Source organism: Solanum verrucosum, unplaced genomic scaffold (assembly GCF_900185275.1).
Source record: "Solanum verrucosum unplaced genomic scaffold, falcon-dt-bn FXZP01000070.1, whole genome shotgun sequence".
In the NCBI taxonomy this organism is placed as follows: domain Eukaryota; kingdom Viridiplantae; phylum Streptophyta; class Magnoliopsida; order Solanales; family Solanaceae; genus Solanum; species Solanum verrucosum.
Genome location: NW_026020244.1, coordinates 82,457 through 101,129, shown reverse-complemented (window position 1 = coordinate 101,129; position 18,673 = coordinate 82,457). Strand labels below are relative to the sequence as shown.

Genomic DNA, 18,673 nt, shown 5'->3' with positions numbered 1-18,673 from the left:
TTTATTGGTTAAATCAATTTTTGCACACTCCTACGTAATGGAGTAAAAAAGTGGGCTTAATTTGAAAAAATAAAAGGAAGGTAAATAAATTATATTAGGATACATTTTATTTGCTAAAATATTGATATTTTGACATTTTAATAATTATTTTAAAGTGTAGATACTTTTAATAATTATGTTAGAAATTTTGACTAGTTAGCTAATTTATCCAAAAATCTATAGGAAAAGGAGTACACATATTTGATGATATGCATTCTTAGATATCTCATTAAAAATCATTCAAGAAAAATTTAATTTAGACAAAACTTTAATTGAGAAAAAAAGAGGAAAATGTGTATTTTTCTCCCCCGAATGAAAATCTATGAGCCCGTTTAGGAAACGAGGCTCAGAACCGGGTGGATGGTTATGGCTCTCGTAGTCGGACTTTACTTTTTCAGGTTCCAAGCTAGATATCTTACAAGTGATGCATTTCAATATTGAATGATAAATATTTCTTTTTGTTTATTTTTTGGCATTTGAAATTCTTTTTTATCACAGTTCTATTTTTAATCAATAGATCCAATCATCTTATAACTTATATAGGCCCTAGTTGAACATCCAATTGATTCGATATAAATTATCCAAAGAATGTAATGGAATGAGAGGAAATAGCTCAAGAGAGATCTTTTGATCCTTCCATTTGGCATCGTAGGATCACTAAAGTCGAGTAGTGAGTTGTCTGACTGATCCGCAATATTTATTTCAAGACATTTTTAGAGTGAGTCTTGAAGAGGGGCGAACCAAAATTGCTCGAGTGCAAATAAAAAATATAGATTCATAGGGCTTATGCCCTATAACTTGATGTGTAATCCTCAAGCGTAAAAACGTAAATCCAAGATGTAAAAATGTAAGTCCTAAATATAAAAGTGTATGCCTCGAGTGTTACATTTATTTTTTATTGTTTTAAATGTATTTTTTTTTTCTACATATCATGTTCTTTTATTATTGATGGAATGTGGATATCTTGGATAAAGTAGGAGTGTCCTCCATGGTGGACAAGATGGGGGGGGGGGGGTAACAGAGGTGGTTTAGATATGTGAAGAGGCGATGCGCAGAGGCCCAATGAGGAGGTTTGAGAGATTGTATATGGGATTAGGGAGAGGTAGAGGTAAGCCACATAAGTATTAAAAAGAGATGATTAGATCGGATATGGCACATCTTCAGCTTAACCAAGACATGACCTTAGACATGAATGTTTAGAGGTTGCAGATAATAATAGGCGGTTAGTAGGTAAATAGGGGTTATCGCATTACTAGCCTTTTTACATAGTCTTTGGCTTTTTATACATGTTATCACCTGGTATTATTGTAGCTCTTACTTTTGATATCTCTCCTCGTCAGTAGTTTACTGCGTTTCAATTATCGCACTAGTGTTGATTCATCGTGTTAGTTATTATGTTTTCTACATTATTTCCGTCTACTTTGTACTTGGGTTTACTACACTCGAGCCGTTGATATTTCAGGAACAGTCTCTCTACCTCTAAGGTCTGCGTACATTCTATATTCTCAAGCCCCACATGTGGAGTTCCATTGGATATGTGATTGTTGTCATCTTGCATGTTATAGTGATTTTTCCTTTAAAAAAATAAATGAAGGAAACAACTCTAGAGAATGATACTTACATAAATAATTTTTTTAGATGATTATGCCTAAAATTGATAGGATAGAGATTTCATAATATTATGCTCTTGATGAAATTTTATACATATATTTCTTGAGAAATTTTTCAAAATGTCAATATTTTAATATTTAATAGGACTCATTGTCAACACTTTCAATATTTAATAAAAATATCAAAATTTTAGTTTATTATGTATCTTATTTAAGTTTTTATTATTTGTTTTAATTTAAAGAATACAATTGTTAAATAACAGAAAGGAGAAATTTAGGGAAGAGAATTTTTAAAAAGGAACAATTGCTTAAAAGTCTCATCAGTTACAAAAATTCAAAAAAAAATTACAGAGAACTCATCCCACTTGTTCATCAAATTTCTAGTATCGATTTTTAAATTTTCATTGATAATGCTCAATTTATGTTAAAATGAATTCAATTAAATCGCATTTTTTATATCCAACCACGGCTTCAATGGATCAAATTTTAGAGCCAAAACCGACTTTCGTAATGATCTAACTCCTCTAAAATTATGTGAAATTTCATATTCAACCACATTTGACAATGTCAATACAAAAGCTACTTAGGGATAAAGAAAGATCCAAGAAAAATTATGCAATTAAGGCATATTAAAACTCAGAAATCATAATGCCTAGTGGAATCACACAAACTCAACAAGAAGTATATAATCACTAAGCACGAACATGTATTTCGAAATTCATGAGATAATAATAACCAATCAAATCCTTTTAGACTAAGATCTTACTACTAGAGAATATATACACTTACATAATAATAATTAGAAAAAAATTCACAAAACATAGTATAAAAATGTGTCACAATCAAAGCTTGCAGATTGTGATCCTAATAACATGCATATTTCTTTTTGGATGACGAGACAACGTTTTACTAATGCACAAGTGAATACGGATTTAAATTTGGATTTTGTGAACAAAGAATCGAAAAAAAGAAATATATCAGACGACGAAGAAGAAGAAGAAGAAAAAAAAGAGAGAATCGGAGAAGAAGGTTGCAAAGAAAGAGAGAATGGAGAAGAAGGTTACAAAATTGTATTCATATTAATTTTTATTTGTTAATTGTTTTTCTTTTACTCAACATTTATATTTTTATTAAGAACATTGTATTATTTTTTTTAATTTGTAGTCATTCCAGTAGGTATGTCAAATTGATTTGTATTTCTTAAACATAGATGTATCATATTTCTTTCACAGTCAATTTGTATTTTTTTTAGAATATTGTATCATTCCTTAACAGATTGTATTATTGTCATTATGTATGCTATTGTTTTTCCAAAATCTTGTATCTTTCTTTAATCATATTAATATGTAATGATTAGATTATATTGTGATACAATGAGTAATATTTTTGTAATACGAATAAAAGAAAAATATATTTGGCAGTTATTTAATACTATTTTGATCACTGGGATATAATTTTTAGTTTTCACTATGAAAGTAAAATACCAATTTTAATTTGAATGGTAAAGTGAGCACATAAAATACAAAAGTTGTTGATATACAATTATGATGAAAACATAATAAAAAAGAAATACAGACTTGTTGTCATTGAAATTGAGATTGAAATACGAAATGAGCACAATAAATACTCACATCAATTGAAATACAAAATTGACTTTGTTGGTATGTCATTATGATGAACACAAAAAAAAATACAAACTTTTCTGAATACAATGTGAGAGTTAAATACAAAATGATCACAGTAAAATACGTACCACAATATGATATTCAATTTTAATTTGAATGGTAAAGTGAGCACATAAAATATAAAAGTTGTTGGTATACAATTATGATGAAAACATAATAAAAAAGAAATACAAACTTGTTGTCATTGAAAATTGAGATTGATATACAAAATGAGGACAATAAATACTCACTTCAATTGAAATACAAATGTGACTTTGTTGATATACCATTATGATGAATACAAAATAAAAAAAAAGTAGAATTTGTTTGTATATAAAGTGATATTGAAATACAAAATAAGCAAATTAAAATACAAAATTGTCGTCATTTTTGTTCTAAGTAGAAAATTGTTGATTAAGTTGGATACCTCTAGTAATTCTCTTAGATTCTGCCATTGGAGAGTGATTTAGAGTTTATTAAACCCTAAACGTGATTTCAACTACATACAACAATTTTGAACGATTTAAACAAAAATAAATTCATAAAACAAATCTTAAAAAACGGATAAGGATGCATACCTTAATAAAAGGGATTGTGTGAATATCTTTATAAAATATATTTTTCAATTTCTGGAAAAATAAAACAAAAAAGAAGGAAGAGAGAGAGGCGGGTTTTGAAATGGAGAAGAATTGGAAGATGAAAATATGTTGCAAAAAAAAATAAAAAAAGAAGAAGAAAATATGAGAGAGAGAAAATATTCCCTTTATTTTAAACATATAATAGAGGATTAATTGAAAAATGTGTAATTAAGGTGAGATAAAATAGGAAGTAAATTAGGATACACAATCTTTTCTAAAATAATGGCATTTTGATATTTTTACTAATATTTATAAAGTATGGAGATTTTTACTAATTAAGTTAGATTTTTTGACTAGTTTGCTAATTTTCCCATATTTCTTTGTCATTTTGCGTACACTTTTTATTTTTTTCCTTCTTTGAAATCAATAATCAGTGCAAATATTGAGATCATGATGTAATGGTTGATGATTTCATTATTAAAGTTGTCTCAAATATTATCATTTTTTGTGTTTTTACCTTTCTCAAATAATAGTTAATATGACAATATTTTCTATATTATTGGTAATTCATTTGAAGTTATTTGCATAGTTATTGAAACTTTTTCGTTTGTTTATCTTTTAGTAATAAAATTAAAAATACATGAGACTACATTCTATAAATTCATGAAATTTATACACTATGTTTCAAAGCTTACGTCTCGCCTCGCCTTGCATCACAACCTTTTAAAACCTTAGTCTGTAGTACCTATCGCCTTTCTCTTAGTTTAATTATTGTCTTCTTTCATAAAATTCTTAGAGGCTCTTGTATTTGCTGACTTCAAGTTTTTAGGGGTGTATTTTGGTACTTCTACATTTATATTATAAGTTATCTTTGAAATATTTCTTATGCTTCTTTATTTTTCCACTTAAATCATTAAAATGAAGTTGAACGACTTTAGGGTTTGTCTATTGGAGGCAGGTCCCCATCACATTGTTGATTTTTCGAGCATGACATACTAAGATTCACATCAAAATTTCTTTAAAATTATATGAGATTTTTCTTTTGATGGTGATTTTCATAGATCAATTACCAAAAATGATATCAAGGTACATGAAGTAGTCTTAAAAAAAATTCAATTTGATTTACCCAAAATATCAATTTTGTCACAATCTGCCGCCTCATACATTACGTTTGAATCATTAAGTACTACTAATGCAAAGGCTACAAATAATGCCACCACGGATACAAAATATGTTCTCTAAGATAGTGAAAATTACTAACCGCAATTAAAATATTTTCTAAGGTCAAAATTAGTGAAGAGTTTTTTAGACGGAGGAAAAAATATGAGATATAAAAAATAAAAATAAAAATAAAAAAGATTTTATTCCAATATGGAGTTCATCACCAATTAAGTAAGTTTGAAATGAGTAAAAAACATAAAGATATAAAAGTCAGTTCGTGGAATATTTTTAATGAGATAGATACATGTAAGAAGCCAAAAACAATGTTGAGACTATCATGTTATTTTCAACCCTTCCCATCTTCCATTCCCTTTTTCTCCTTTTTCACATTCCACTCTTACATTATTTCGGAGGTGCAATAGACTAATGAAATTTCGGGACACTTCTAGGGTGAAAAATTCTCCATAACATGTCTGAACAATGCAATAGATGTTTCATTCTTGAATTTCTATTGTTATTGTTGATCTCTTGAATAAGCTTTTGTTTCCTATTGCAAGAGATGGTTATTGTTGATCTCGTGAATAAGCTTTTGATTTCCTATTGCAAGAGATCTGCGATTATGCACCATTTGGTGTTTATTGGAAATCATTAAAATGAAATTCATCAAGAGGAGGTACTTTATTGGGGCCAATAGAAAGATTAGGCAATGAAAAATCAGGCATGTGTAGAGTATACGGGAATGAATTTGATATTTGTGTAGGAATAAAGAGAAATGAATTACAGGATAGAAGGTTTTGTAAATTAGGTGGGAATCTCAAGTCATAGAGGGGTGAAACAACTCCACATCTCAGGTCATTAAGTTGATTTTCAAGAAAATTTGGTCTTGTATATCCAAAGGGCTTTCCTTCAAATTGGAAGTTAAAATCTTGTACTTGTGTTTCAAGATTGGAAACTTCATGGATTTTTGAAAATGTCAATATAGAAGATTTCCCATTTGAAATTAAAGGTGAAGTTTGGTTTCCAACAGTAGCAGTTGTCGCAACACCATTTGTCTTGTTTATTGAAGGCACTTCATGATTATGTTTTCCTTCATATGTTGTGATGACTGATTTAATGTTATCGGGTGCCCTTTCTATCTGTTTTCTTACTGGACAACCTGCACTTGTACATTTGTAATAGCTCCTATACAACATAGTATTAAAAATAAATTAAGTTATATATTGATAATATAACAAAACTAAGCATAATTATGTATGTACAAAAATACATACCTAGGATTTGGATTTCCTTTCACAACTTTTTGGCCATATTTTCTCCAGCGATAACCATCATCAAGAATATCAATCTCACTCTCTATTTGGACTATCACTCTTGGTTCTCTTGTTGTTCTCGACGATAAATTCATTTCAGTTGGGTAATAGTCTCTTCTCCTAAAACAAAGCATCAATTTCCCAACAAACTAAAAAATTAACATAAATTAAAAATATAAGTGTATTAAAATTTAATTAGAAAATTGTATAGTAATCATACAATAGTCTCTTTTCCTAAAACAAAGCATCAATTTCACAACAAACTAAAAAGTTAACATAAATTAAAAATATAAATAGATCAAAATTTAATTTGAAAATTGTATAATAACCATACTAAAGACCTCTTCAAAAGCACTTGATCTACTAGAGTTTCTATCACCAAAGTGTAGATATAAAAACTTACAAGTGATTTTTACACGGTGTATAAAAATTTAAACACTTGATATTATAATAACTATACATTGACATTTCCTAAATGATAACTATCGATAAAATAAGATCAGCAATTCCTTAAATAAGATAAATTATATTACATCATTTTAAAATACATTAACTTTTTATAATGTTATTTGTGTATATAAGTTAAATACATTGTCAAATGAAGAAAAGGATATAAGGACAATGATAGATAAAAAAGTACCTCCTTTTGTGTTCAAATTCATTATCATCAATATCATCACCTAGGGAAATGATCCCTTCCGTGGCTCTAACTTCATCTTCATCTTCATCATCACAACTTACAAGTGTAGAAGAAGGCTCATGAATAGTTTCGGGTATTTCAAACACATTCATATTGATATTTGAATTATTTAATATTAATGAATCAGAAACCTTTGTCAAAATAGATGGTGAATATGTTCTTTTCAGACTTGAAAGAGCTCTAACATTCTTATTGCCTTCAAATTGCATATTCCTATAAATATTTGAGCCACCATTTCCTTCATTCTTTTTTGATATCCCTGTTAAATCACAGGACTTTGAACTTATTGTTGCACGTCGAATAGGTTGAGATTTCTGATGATTATGTTCCCCTTTATAGATAATTTCAGTAATTTGTCCATTTAGAGAATGTTCTACTTTTTTCTTCACAAAGCAATTTTGTTGAGTACATTTATAGTAGCTTCTAGGAAATTCACTACCTTTGACAGATTTCTGACCATATTTTCTCCAAGTATATCCATCATCTGGTCCGATTGAATTAGTAATATTTGGATTCATTGCACCTCTTAAAGGGCAATTTTCTAGCTTAGTAGTATTTGTTAAGCTAATACCACTCATGTTTTGTTGATTATTTATGTCAAGAGGAGGTGATGTATCTGAACTGCACTTCTTTAAGGTAGTTACTTTCGGAAATTCATGATATCTCGATGTAATCTGCATTTTAAAAAAAAATGTTTGAGCAATTTACGGATTATATATTACTTTTTACATTATTAACATAAATATGTTTGCACTACAACAAACTATTCATTATATTTTTTAAATACCTAATTTTATTATTTTTCACTTTAATTTATGAGATACTATTTACTTATTAGTTTGTTTCAAGAAAAATGACAAATTTCAATAAATAATCGAAAATGATTTAACTTTAGAATTCACATTTTTTTTATCCTTAATGACATTCTTTAAAAGTTACAAAAATTCTATAACTTATTTAGCATCACAAATTTAAAAAGTTTTTCATTCTTTTTTAAATTTGTATATACACTTAGGTGCAAAAATTAGTGTCATATTTCCCTTTTGTCTTACTTATTATTTATGGAATATTATATTTAGAAGCCAGGAAGCTTTTAAGTTCAAAACAAATATCTCATAGTGATATAAATATTTATATTAGTAAGCGTTAATTCAAGTTAAAGAAAGATATGTGTTTGTAATACATTACTTTGGATCTTATCATAAGAAACCTTATTTACCAATATGAGGATTTAATTAGTTTAATTCAAGTAATAAAATATTTCTATGGATAAAAAGAAGACAATCTTTATTTCTTTTATTTTTTAATAAATATTTGTACTCTTTTTTTTTCTAGAAACATCAATATTTTTTAATTAAGTAAAAATAACATCATAAATTCAATATCTGAAAATGGTGAAAATCATTTACACACCTTAACTTTGTTTTAAAAATTAAGCCTCCCTTTCAACTTTGAACAGTAAATCCCCCCCCCCCCCCCCATTTAGCCTCTTTGTCATTTTTAAATGTTAGTCATTTTTTAAAAATTTCTCTAAATTAAGATATTTTTTAAGTTTTTATTAATCTATATAAAATATTCGAGACAGAAAAGAAAAGTGAGAGGTACTAATTAACTATATAAGCTAAGGGCGTTCTAAATAAATAACTGAGAATTAAATAAATGAATATTGATAATAATCAAAATTCGAATATCTATTTCTACAAGTCTGTAATAATACTTTAATTATTTAATATAAAAACAATTAATTTAATGAAAATCAAAGCTCATTTATCAGTATAAATAATAGTAAAGTGAAACTTAAATAAGGCCAAACACATACACAATTTCTCTAATTTGTCTTCATTTTTCATTTTGGTGATCTATTTTAATCTTGTTCAATTTTAACCCTCAACTTTATTTTTAATGTAACATTTAAACACAAAATAATAATTTTATGATTTCTTTATTTTTAATTATGTTCTTCAACTACTATTTTGCATTTTAAAAATTGACGGACGGACATTGTTTTTTTTTTAAATAACAATTTCTTTTTTAGAATTTCTCTATACTTTTACGTGAAAAATCAATGACAACCCAACAAAGTTTTTTCTTTAAAAAATCAATGACAGCCCAACAAAGTCTATCGAGTTTTAGCGTCTTTATAGTAGTGTTATGATCAATGAACAAGAGTCTTTTTTTACTCGTATTGAAGATGGGTACTTTTTACCCTTATTGAGTTGAATTAAAAATTAGAAAGCTAGTATTTGAGTTAAATCCAGATAGCTTCGATATGGAAAAAAAATTACGTGATATAATTTAATTTAATTGATTATTTAAAAAATAAAATGGACACACATTCGTCAGTTATTTTTTACGCAAAATATAGAGTAACTCTCAAAATAATTATTATTTTAAAAAAAAAATAATTTTCATCCGTTAATTTTTAAATTTCTTTTAACGAAACTAACGAACAAACGTCGATTTCTAAAATGAAAACTATAAATGAAGAACATAAATAAATAAAAACATAAAAATAATATTTTGTGTTTGAATGATACATAAAAAAAAAATAGAATTATAAGGTTAAAATGAAATAAGGCTAAAATAAAGTGCCAAAATAAAAATAAGGGCAAGTAAAGGGATTGTGTGTAAGTTTGCCCCTTAAATAAACACACATTCATGTACAATACATATATACATAATTAATACATGTACTTTTAAAATAACATTTATAAAAAGGTCAAATATATAGACAACTCCTCTAACTTGAGGGACGAACATCGATCTTTAAAATTGAAAGTTTAAATAACATTTTCTCAAGATCGATCTATAGACCTTTAAATAACACCACATATTTTATATTTTCATATTATCCGGGTTATCTGGATTTAATCAAATACTCATTTTTAAATTTTATATTCAATTCAATGTGGATAAAAAGACGACTCTTGTTCATTGCTAATAATAATATTAAAAAATGTTAAAACTAGTCAGACTTTATCGGGTTGTCAATGAGTTTTTTAAGAAAGAAAATCGATGCACTTTCGTCAGTTATTTTTCAAGAAAAAATAGAGAGAAACTCTCAAAAAGAAATTATTATATTTTAAAAATAAATAAATATTCGTCCTTCACTTCTTTTTTTTTGTTATATCAAAATTAACGAAGAGACGTCGATATTTAAAATGCAAAACTGCAGTTGAATAACACAAATAAAAATTATTTAAAAAATAGCATTTTGTGTTTAAATAGTACATATAAATGGGATTGAAGACTTAAAATAGAACAAAGTTAAGATAGAGTACCAAAATAAGGATGTGTATGTATTTAGCCTATAAAAAATAGTAGCATTAGATTTTGTGACAAATTCATCAAAGAATTATTCTATTTATAATTAACTTAAATAAAAACCTATAAACATCTTAGTTGACAAAATAAACAATAAATATACTATAAAAAAATATATTATATAGATAGATGATCGAAAATATCAAAGTAAAATAGATATTGCATAGAGGTTTTAATAGCATAGCCACCCCTATATGCAACAGAACAGTTAGATAGAGTCATGGAATCATTAAGAAACAATGTCAAATGAGGTAGAACATGTCCTGTGGTTGGTATAATCATGTTGTAATTAAATAAAATGACAAACTAATCAATTGATACTCTCTTTCTGCTCAGCAATAATGGTCTATTATTGATTTAATACAGTGATTAAGAAAATAATAGTGGTAATTTTATCAAATCACCCTTATTAAATATAACTCATCTAAACATTGAAAAATAAATAATATTTAATAGTAAGGGTAAAATAGACAAGAACTGGTAAATTATTCATTGATTTTATAAATTGTACAAGTATTGTTGGACATTCCAAAATAGTCTAATGGACTAGTAAAGATGGACGGATGAAGTAATTAAAAATTACCTGAGTGTTTGATGAAGATGGGAATAAGAGGGGATGATGATGATGATGATCAATAACATTATTAGTGTTGATTGGACAATTAGCATTGATGACCACATGAGGAGAAGTGGACATTGAGTTTTCTTGATTAATGATAATGGGGAACTGTTGAAAGCTTCCAGTAGTAGGAGATTGTAGTGCCTAATTAACCAAAAAAAGCAACAAGGATTAATTAATTAATTGCAAATAATAAAAATTCAAGCTTTATAAAGGAATTGGAGTTGCAAGTAAGTTGTTGTAACTCCACCACTATCCATGGACCTAATTAATTAATTAGATTTTTTTTTAAAAAGAACAAAAATATTAAGATGAGTTGTTATTCTATTGTATAACTATAATCCTTAAAAATAGCTTAAAATAGAGCCCTACTTAACTATCATCTTAATTTATTTTTTTCACTCCAAATCAGCTCACCTTCTCTCTTAATCCTTCCACCTCTATCATCACCCAAAATGTTATTGTTTCAATTTTCTCATAATTCTTATTTTAAAATTGGAAAAGGATAAAATAAAAGTTGCAATGTTTGTGATTTCAAATATTAAAGCATTATGAAAAGGGAAGTCTTAAAATGATCCCTCTCCTGCCTTACCCACCCAAAAATGTTATATCTGAATTACGACATAACATTTCATGAAATCTTATAAATTCAATAAGTTATATCGCATTATAAATCGATACAAAATGATATCTTTAATATAATATAGGCAATATTATAAAGATTATGCGGATCTGAATTCTATGTCTATTAAAGCATGCTAGCATAGAAATAATTATCAATTGGAATGATGCATCTTGGTAAACATAAAACTTATTTGACTTGGAGTCTACACACTAAAGGATGTCATGCATTTAGTATTGAATGTTGTTACAGGACAAAATCGATATGAAAATTTACGAAGGATTCAAAATGCGTGAAACATATACAAATTCTTGAAAAACTTGTTATAATTCTCGTATGGATTAAATCAAGCAAGAATCTTCTTAATTGTTATGCAAGTTGATGACTTGAATTGAACTCTTGAAGAATTTTCAAAAGGCAATAGATTAATTATTTGCTTAAAGAAGTTGAAGTGAGGAGTTTACAGAATTATTTGGTCCTGAAGGGAGAATTTATTAAAGGAGATAGAACGAAGTACATTGTGCCAAAAAAATTCTACAAACATGAGCTTTAAAGAATGATGATATCAATGTGCAATAAACTCGTTTGAGTGACTATATGATTGATTTATTCACAAAATCTCTACCAATTACAACTTTTAAGAAGATGTTGTATAAACTTGAAATGTGAAGATTCAAAATCTAGCTGAAATTGAAGCATCATAATACCAGTGTGTTCATACTTGTGTGGTGGGAGGCTACATTTACCCCTCTTTGGTGAAGCTTTTTGATAGCTAGGGCATCTAGGCTCTAGCTAGGTTAAAGCACATTTATTTTGTCGTCTTTTTGGCAATCAAACTTATATTTGTGCTTGTAGTTCTTATTTCTCATGGGCTTGTAATTATTGGGACCCCCTTTATGATTCTCTAGGCAATGTGATTGATTCTTCCCTTTTTTCATACATCCGGACGAGAGTTAATATACGGTGTACTCTTTTTCCTCACTAAAATTTTATCCCAATAAATTTTTCTACTAAGGTTGTTAATGGGGCATTTAAAAATATATGTATTATTTTATATGTATATTGTTTTTTCTCCACTAGAATTTTTTTTATTGGTTTTTTTCTACTAAAATTTTAATGAGGTACATAATTTATCAAAAAAACATTCAAGAGGGAGTGTTATAAACATATTTGTACTATAATAAATGTCTATTATGCAGATGTCTTTGGAGAAAAGTTAGGAATCCTAGTAAGGAAATAAATAGAGGGGTTACCCTCATAGTAAAGAATCATTGAATCCCTCAATCTATGAATATCCTTTAAGAGGAATAAGAAGTTATCTCGCTTCTCCCTACTATTTTCTTCTTCTTGTTTTAATAGTTTCATAACACGCATACCTTTTATTTTAAATTTTGGAAAAGAATAAAATAAAAATTGCAATGTTTGTGATTTCAAATATTGTGCATAATGAAAATGAAAGTCTTAAAATAAATTGTTTCTTATAAGACACTTTTCCTCCTCTGCCTTATCCACCCAAAAACTAAAATGAAAATAGAAGTTTTAAAAATCTGCAATTGTTTCAAGTTTGCAAAGAAATAAGACAATAAGCTTTTCCAAAAAAAGAGGGATAAAATTTAAAACTCTCTTGGAAGAAAATTGTGAAACTTTTTTTGGTCAGTTTAAACTTGATCATAATGATATCACTTTTCGCCGGTGTTTCCTTGATATCTATCGGAGATGGAGTGAGACGAGCAGCGAGGTGACGCTGATCTCTAGCCAAAGAGGAGAGACAGACAAATGGGAGATGAGGAGAGATGATATATAGTCGAAATATGTATGTTGACATGTATTTTACTAAATATATGCATGTATTTAGTTAAGGTTTCATGTATCAGAGAATATACATGTATTTGAGTTAAAGATTATATTCATTTATAAAAAAAGATTTTTGATACTCAAAAAAATGAGGAAAAAATTGAAAATTCTTGAATTTTATTGGAGAAAATATTCAGGTAAGAATTAGTGAAAAGATTGAATTTTTGAATGTGTTTTGATTAGAAGACCAAAAGAATTTGGATGATTGTGTTTTCCTTAGGCTATACTAGTAATATTTGTTCATTTAGTAAAGTTAGAGTTTTTGAAATTGTGTTTAAAAAATAAAATTATATCAGCAAATAACACTTGAGTGACTTTTGACTTTAAAATTTAAAATTGAATGACTTTTTAAGAGAAGAGTTCAGAGTTGACTGGTCATCTTAGATAATTAGATGTATATTCTTAGCATGTATTCGAGATATATGTGACGTTACAAATATATATGTATCAAAAAATAGGACACATAATTAGCTCATAAACTAACGAAATTTATGTTGTTTGTCCATGTTTTAATGTATTTTAACCCTAATTGTCGTTTTCAAGTTTTGGTATCTTTTCGGACAATCCACATGCATCTAACATAATTATTTTTAAGATGATCTGTCAAAGTGATTTGAATTGTGAGTGTATAGGAATTGAACATTTGAACATAAGTCTTATTAAAAATCCAATTTTGGTTAATTAATTAAGGGAAAATGCATAAACACCCCCCCAACCTATGCCCGAAATCCCAGAGACACACCTTAACCTTTACTAAGGTCCTATTACCCCCTCGAACTTATTTTTTTATTAATTTTTTACCACCTTTTGGCCTACGTGGCTGAGTCCGTGACTTCACCTATGTTAGGCGCGTGGGTGCAATTTTTAGACAACACTGACCAATAAAAATTGGTCACGTGTTAAAATAAACTTTATTGTTGTTTATTGTTCTTCATCTTTAACTAAGTTTTCTTCTTCTTTATTGCTCTTCATCTTTAGAAAAAAAAACCTCCATTATCATTATCATTCAAGTTAAATTTCTTCTTGCTTCAAAAAGGTAAAGTAAAATTTTAATAGATTCTTTATATTTACACCTTTTTATTTCGATTGTTAGTTCTGATTTTAAATTTCTTTCACAATTTTTATGTATAAATATTAGGGTTATGACAAAATTCGAGTTGAATAAGTTGTGTATGGAGCTAGGTGAAGGATGTCCCTTGCTGAGGGATATTGTGTTGTCTCACTGTCGTCAAATAACAAATGTAGGGTTAAGTTATATTGCTAATAGGTGTACCTTGTTGGAAACTAGCCACATGGTCTATTGCCCTGGTATCACCGCTGCTGGAGTAGCCACGGTGATTACGAGCTGCACAAATATAAAGAAAGTTCTTGTAGAGAAGTGGAAAGTGAGTCCAAGAACCAAAAGGAGAGCAGGATCCATCATCTCCTATCTCTGTGTTGATCTGTAGATCTCTGTACACGTGATAGTGTAATCTATTCCTTGCAGCCTCCAATCGAAAGCAGCAAGGGTAAAACAGACTATCGTTGTGGATAGCCAGTTTAAGTTGCAAATTACCCCGACTTAAAGTGATAGTTTTACTTTTGGGAAAGTTGAAAAAGTGATAGCTTTTTTGAATTTTTGGAAGTGTAAAAGTTATTTTGAACTGATAGCTTATACTTTTTAGAAAGTTGAAAAAGTGGGCCCAGCGCGTGTTGAACAAATCTTTCAGCCTATCTGATTTATATTGCCACGTAGGCCAAAAGGTGGTAAAAAATTAATAAAAAAATAAGTTCAGGGGGGTAATAGGACCTTAGTAAAGGTTAGGTGTGTCTCTGGGATTTCGAGCATAGGCTGGGGGGTACTTATGCATTTTCCCATTAATTAACAAACATCACTTAACATGCAACTCTTTGGACAAATATATAAAAAAACAATATCACAAAATCATGACAACATTCACATTCGAGAATTTTTGTTAAAGAAGAAAAATATTGAAAGAGAGTAAATTACTCTTTCCGTTCCAATTTATGATGTGACACTATTTTTTGTTAGTCCATTCAAAAAAATGGTACTGAAATGATTTATAACTACACAAATATCTATAAAATACCTGTGAATTCGGAAGCATAACCGGAGAGTCAAGCAATGCTGTTGGAGTTAGTCCCGGCGGTATTGTGAGAAAAGCTTCCCTATCCGGTGGCGGTGACATCGCCGGAGTACTTATGCCGGAAGCATTGAAACCACGTTTTTCTTCCCGGCGTTGGGCAATGCTACGCTTGGAAAAACTTCTATTTACAACATTTTCATCAAATAATTGATAATCCCACTCATCAATAGCCTCTCCATTCGCCACCATAATAATAATAAAAAATAATTTTAAAAAAAATAAGGACCTCTTTACATGTTTGTGTAAACACTATTGACAAAAAAATTTAGCGACAGATAAATTTAGTACCTAAAATAATAAAATATGTCACTAATTCTATATAGCGACAGCGATGGATTAGTAATATATTATCAATAAAATAATATTAGCTATACACAATTTAGTGACGGAATTAGTCGCTAACTTCAATTTTTTTCTCTTTAAAAAACCAAAAGAAAAGGAAATCTAAAAAATCAAGCCAAAAAAACATACATCACTCCAAAATATAAAAAGAAAAAAAAACTCTCAAGGATCCTTCATGTCATGAAGAACCTTAAGAATGATTTTCAAACAAAAAATAAGAAGCTTTCAATATATATACATATATTATGAAAAATCTAAAACCCCACTACATGAAATGTTTTTTTTTTTTTGTTTATGAGAAAAAAGTAATATTTTTATTAAAAATAAGTGGCTTCTATTATTCTTGTTTGATAGTGAGTGAGAGAGAGTGATGCAAGAGTTTTTTTTTTTTGTTTGTGTTGTTATTATTTTGTTTATATATTAAGGAGAAATGTTGAAATGGAGTTTTTTGTCTAGCTAGTAAAATGGCAAGTGTATGGTTTGGGAGTAAAATTAGAAAAAAGATTTTAGAAAATTACGCAACATAATGACACGTTTAAGAATCTAAACTGATTTCTTAAATGTTTAAAATAATTAATTTGCTACCTCAAACTTGGTCTAGGTAAATCACTTTCTTTAGTCCATTTTATAAATTAAAAAATAAAAAATAAAAAATAACAGAGAAGTATTAAACTAGTTGTGAATTATTAGTTTCATCCTCAAATTATTGATAGCCTTAAAAACACCTCTTTACTTGAGTAATTGAACTTAAATACACTCCCAATCTTGCAACATGAGTAAATACACTCCTAAATTCTCGTCAAATTGCCGCATGCCCTTACAAGAGTTTGAGACTATTTGTTATGTCATGTGGCAGATCGAAGATGATCGAGGGTGTATTTAGTTACCAGCAATTTTAGCTATAGAAAGTCACGTAACAATGCAATGTAAAAAATAAACATTACAGATTTTTATACTAGATGATATATTATTTCAAGCATATAAAGTGGTTTAATTGTTAGCTGTTATACATATATAATTAAACTATTAAAATCATAGTTATTTTTATAATAATAATATATTTGGTGTATTTAATAAATATTTTAATTCTAATAAGCTTTTATCGAACGTTTGAGCCAAACATATACATTGTATATCGTGCCTAAAAGTAATACATGTGGTATTTAAAATAAATAGACTAATTAGTAGATTGTGCCTGGTATATATATCTTGAATAATTTATATCATATTTAAAAATAAATAAGTAGAAGACACATTGATTATATCAAATTTGTAGATGAAATAAAATAAAAACAAATCTAATTTCATATTTTAAATGAAATGAGTGGATTGGAATCGGCAATATTATAATAAATATTTTATGGCAAAAAGATTCATCTATTTCTCTCTACCATACTATGTAGAAATTAGATTGTAGTTTTAAAGTTCCCTCCTGGAATAAAATAAAGATAAATGTTGCATTTAATTTGGATCTATAGATCAATCTACAATATTATCTTGATATATGTGAATATCAATTTCATTCTATGGGATATTACATGTAATTTCATGTATTTGCTATATTTATTTGTTGTGATCAATCCAAATTATCCTTGATAATATTGTAGATTGATCTATAAATTTGATCGTAAGCAAAAGGATTCTTTTCATAATCCCAAATACATTTTGTATGCATATACTAGAAAAACATGATAAAAATAAAAGATTATTTCCAATTTGAAACGATCTTAATTGATCCCAAGAAATTTGATATATTTTTTTCCGCCTCAATAAATTCTTTTTCACAATGAATTGTGATGTCTTTCAACGAAATTGCAAGTCTCTTCATTTTATCTTATTTGTGGTGCAATTTTTTTCTGAAATGTAGATAGTTATTAGGTAGTGATTATGATCAATTCAATAGAAAAGGAATAATTAGTACTTTTCGTTGGAGATTTTCAAGAAAAAATCACCGCATATTCCTCCGATTCTTTGTAAAAGATATTAAGTCCATTGGAATAAAAGTTAAAAGAGAATATTCAATGAAAACTCAAAAAAAAAAAATTTAAGAAGAATAAACAAGTTTATATAAAAAGAATGTTACAAATATTTTGAAGTAAGCTATACTAACTTAATGCCTAAAATATGGATCGATTCATAAATTTTTTCTTCCTTTTCTTTTATAACATTTCACCAAAGGTTTGAAAGGAGTAGTGCATCAACTGCTAGTTCTCATTAAAATTCTTTTGAGGCACAGCAGTTGATCGATTGAACATGTAGGGTAAATCATTATTTAGGTTCTGATCACATCGTCTTTAAAAATTCAAAACTCTTCTTTGTGGAGATAAATACAAAAATATCAAGTTGATGGTTATTTAAAAGGATTCCCAGTCCTTCTATCAAATATTTTGTGTTTCCTTCATATTCGAGTTTAAATATCCATAAATGCATTGTTTGCTTAGTTTCTTATAATGTTCTAGTCATCTCTCATAAAAAGTAATTATCATATTCCACTCGACCTTAGGAAATTCATTAGAGGAATGTTTTTTTGATAAAAATTATTAGCTCTAGCATATTTTTATAACGGTTCTTCAAATTAATAGTGAGAGAAAGGTGAGAATGATGTCAAGTCATCATGTTCAATATGTCTTGAGCGTCACACGTGCTACAACAAATGGGACATTAGGTCACAATTCTACAAGGACGAACTAACGTTACAAAAGT

The 18,673-nt window shown here is 28.0% G+C and overlaps 1 protein-coding gene across 1 annotated transcript; it reads right to left on the bottom strand.

Moving 5' to 3' along the window:
* Positions 1-5,687: 5,687 nt before the first annotated feature.
* Positions 5,688-15,817, bottom strand: LOC125833025 (WRKY transcription factor SUSIBA2-like). The gene is made up of 5 exons (XM_049512187.1): positions 15,572-15,817; positions 10,970-11,149; positions 7,003-7,736; positions 6,324-6,479; positions 5,688-6,234 (listed from the first exon to the last, which is right to left on the bottom strand). Exons 1-5 carry the CDS (start codon positions 15,815-15,817, stop codon positions 5,688-5,690), a joined length of 1,863 nt encoding a protein of 620 aa, XP_049368144.1.
* Positions 15,818-18,673: the final 2,856 nt, after the last annotated feature.